General features: G+C 36.2%; 1 protein-coding gene across 1 annotated transcript in view; it reads left to right on the forward strand.

Annotated features, from left to right (window-relative positions):
- LOC107749483 (gastrula zinc finger protein XlCGF7.1-like) overlaps positions 1–3,136 on the forward strand; it is a 12,990-nt gene extending 9,854 nt beyond the window's left edge. The window contains exon 2 of the mRNA XM_016564659.1: positions 1,951–3,136. Coding sequence (XP_016420145.1) covers positions 1,956–2,798 — 843 coding nt within the window. The 5' untranslated portion in view covers positions 1,951–1,955 and the 3' untranslated portion in view covers positions 2,799–3,136. The remainder of the gene's footprint in view (positions 1–1,950) is intronic.
- Positions 3,137–3,358: the final 222 nt, after the last annotated feature.

Genomic DNA, 3,358 nt, shown 5'->3' on the forward strand with positions numbered 1-3,358 from the left:
CTTGCGTTCTGCAAGTGAACGTCACTTTATTGTGCCATCCCAAAGAGGCACAAAATCACTTTCTCTGACTTTTAAATTAAATGTTCCCTCCTGGTGGAATGACCTGCCCAACTCAAACCGAGCAGCTGAGTCCTTAGCCATCTTCAAGAATCGGCTAAAAACACATCTTTTCCATCTTTATTTGACCCTCAAACTCTAGCACTCTCTATTCTAATTCTATTCTTAAAAAATGTCCCATTGTACACTTGCACTCTATTCATTTACTGCTTGTTTTCTTTATAAAAAAAATACTAACACTAGCTTTTCTAATCTTTTTGTATTCTATTTGTTTTCTTTTTATTTATTATACAATTAACAAAAACAAAAAAGACCTCTAACACTAGCTTGCTCTATTGTTTTTTTATTCTAGCAGTTTTCTTTTTATTTATTATATAATTTTTAAAAAACTTGCTACGTGTACTGTGTTAAGCTAAGAGACTTGTAATAGCACTTGTATATCATTGCTCTTTTGTTGATTTTGATTGCTTCCATTGTCCTCATTTGTAAGTCGCTTTGGATAAAAGCATCTGCTAAATGACTAAATGTAAATATATAAATGACTATAATGAGCAGTGTTGGGGAAAGTTACTTTTAAAAGTAATGCATTACAATATTGCGTTACTCCATAAAAAAGTAACTAATTACTCCACTGGCCTCGCTCCGTTCCCACGGCTCTCGGCCCCGCCCCCACTCGTCACATACTGAATCTTTTTTTTTTTGTGGGTGAGATGAATTAATGCATATTCATATTTATTTTGAACTACAGTAACATCTTCTGATTTCTCTCAACATGAGGGCAGGAGAGCTGTCAATCAATACATTGAGAAAAAAAAAAAAAAGTAACTTGCGTTACTTATTTGAAAAAGTAACTCAGATATTCTCTTGTAAATTAAAAAGTAATGCGTTACTTTACTAGTTACTTGAAAAAAGTAATCTGATTACGTAACTTGCATTACTTGTAATATATTACCCCCACCACTGATAATGAGTATTATAAATTTATATGATTAAATGGAATAGTAAAATGATTAAATGATTATAAATGAATAAAAAAAGAAGTAAAACACAACAAAAATGTATAGTTGCTCTTATAAAGGTCTTATAAAGCAAAACGATCAGTCTGTGCAAGGATCTCAACATTGTTTACATTATTTTACCTGTAATCCAGAGACTCTTAACTCTACTTTCCCATTAAATTGACTTCCAGGGAATGTTATTTCCCGTCATGATGAGTGCTCTACTTCTTCTGAACAATTTTTACCCATTGGTTTAATGTTCTTTTAAGGATTATTATGTTTTTGGGAGCTTTTCGGGCCCTTTACATGTTTACAAACTCAATTCATTTTGTACACGTCACAGTACTTCACCATTGCTGAATATATCATACATATTTGTACTTTTTTTTTTGAATGTACAGCCACATGTCACATTACTTCATCAAACTTGGTCACCACAATGCCAAGATATTTGAAGATGATGGGTTTTTGATGTTTGATATGTTGATAAATTTATAGTAAAAAACAGGAATTGACGTTGAGCTGTATCAAAGAGGCTGATCACGTGGATGTGATTATTGTGAGCCATGGTCACAGCGCCACCAACTGGCAGCAGGAACTGTGTCTTGTACAACAGACTTTGAAATAGGGGCATGTATGTGCCTACTGAGGGTCCAGTTGCCACCAGCTGGCAGCAGGAAGTGTAGCACATCAGACTTTGAAATAGTCCTCCTTTATTTACTCACTTTAATGCATGTGCCCCCCATTTGTGACAATGACCTGTAGCGCTTGAGCCCGTCATCTCCGCTTACAGCTGTATTGTTGGTTTTGATGTTTTAAATGTCTAAATGTTTTGATGTCCATTGCTTTATGCCATTAAACTGGGCTTAACATGTATTTGTCTTTTTTGCCTTAGACCTGATGGCGCTGAAAGAGGAGAGTCAAGTTCTGAATGAAATGGAAAAGAAAGATCCGCACGAAATACATCATGATTTCATAACTGGAGAAAAATCTTGTTGTTTTTCACAGACTGAAGATGCTTCCTCTCAAAAAAGAGCACAGAAGACTAGAACTAGAAGTCATTTCACCTGCCAACAATGTGGAAAGAATTTAAACAAAAAAGAAAGCATTAAAATTCATATGAGAATTCACACTGGAGAGAAGCCTTACACCTGCCAACAGTGTGGAAAGAGTTTCCCAAGAAAATATAATCTTAGGATGCACATGAAAATTCACACTGGAGAGAAGCCTTACACCTGCCAACAGTGTGGAAAGAGTTTCCCACGAAAAGAAAGTCTTAGGATTCACATGAGAATTCACACCGGAGAGAAGCCATTTGTATGTTGTCAGTGTGGAAAGAGTTTCCCTCATAAAGCAACCTTTCATTCTCACATAAGAATTCACACTGGAGAGAAGCCTTACACCTGCAAACTGTGTGGAAAAACTGCGAACCACAAAGGAAATCTTAAAGCTCACATGAGAGTTCACACTGGAGAGAAGCCTTTCACGTGTGATCAGTGTGGAAAATGTTTCGTACGCAAGGAAGGCCTTAGTAAGCACATGGAGATTCATTCAAGAGAGAGCTGTTTTATATGCCCTCAGTGTGGAAGTACATTCACAGACAGGAAACACTTTAAGAGCCACGTAATAACTCACATCAGACATGAGCCTTTTATGTGTCATCACTGTGGAAAGACTTTCACAAGAAAAACAAACCTCAATACTCATACGAGAATTCACACTGGAGAGAAACCTTTAACGTGAACAATGTGGTAAGAGTTTCAGATGGGAAAACAACCCTTTATACCCACATGAGAGTTCACACCACAGAGAGGCCTATTCACGTAACTTCAGTGTGAGTTTCAGATATCAAATAGATCTGAAGAGTTATTTGCAAACTCATTCTGGCAAGAAATTGCAGTGTTCTGAGTGTGGTAATAGGTTTAGAAAATGGAGCAATTTGAAATTTCACCTGTGCACTGGAGAAAGTAGGCTACCTGTGGGACTGTAATAGCATTAAATTTACTTTCAACAACTTAGTCCATAAATGTCCAAAATATTATAAATGGTAAGGGAAAGTATTAACCTTTTGCAAGGGTTTTAAAGGGGTCATATGATGCTGCTAAAAAGAACATTATTTTGTGTATTTGGTGTAATGAAATGTGTTTATGCGATTTAAAGTAAAAAAAAACACATTATTTTCCACATACTGTACATTATTGTTTCTCCTCTATGCCCCGCCTTTTTGAAACGCGTCGATTTTTACAAAACTAATCGGTCTGAAAAGCGAGGTGTGCTCTGATTAGCCAGCTATCCAGTGCGTT

This window comes from Sinocyclocheilus rhinocerous, unplaced genomic scaffold (assembly GCF_001515625.1).
Source record: "Sinocyclocheilus rhinocerous isolate Xijiao unplaced genomic scaffold, SAMN03320098_v1.1 scaffold1604, whole genome shotgun sequence".
Taxonomy (NCBI): Eukaryota; Metazoa; Chordata; class Actinopteri; order Cypriniformes; family Cyprinidae; genus Sinocyclocheilus; species Sinocyclocheilus rhinocerous.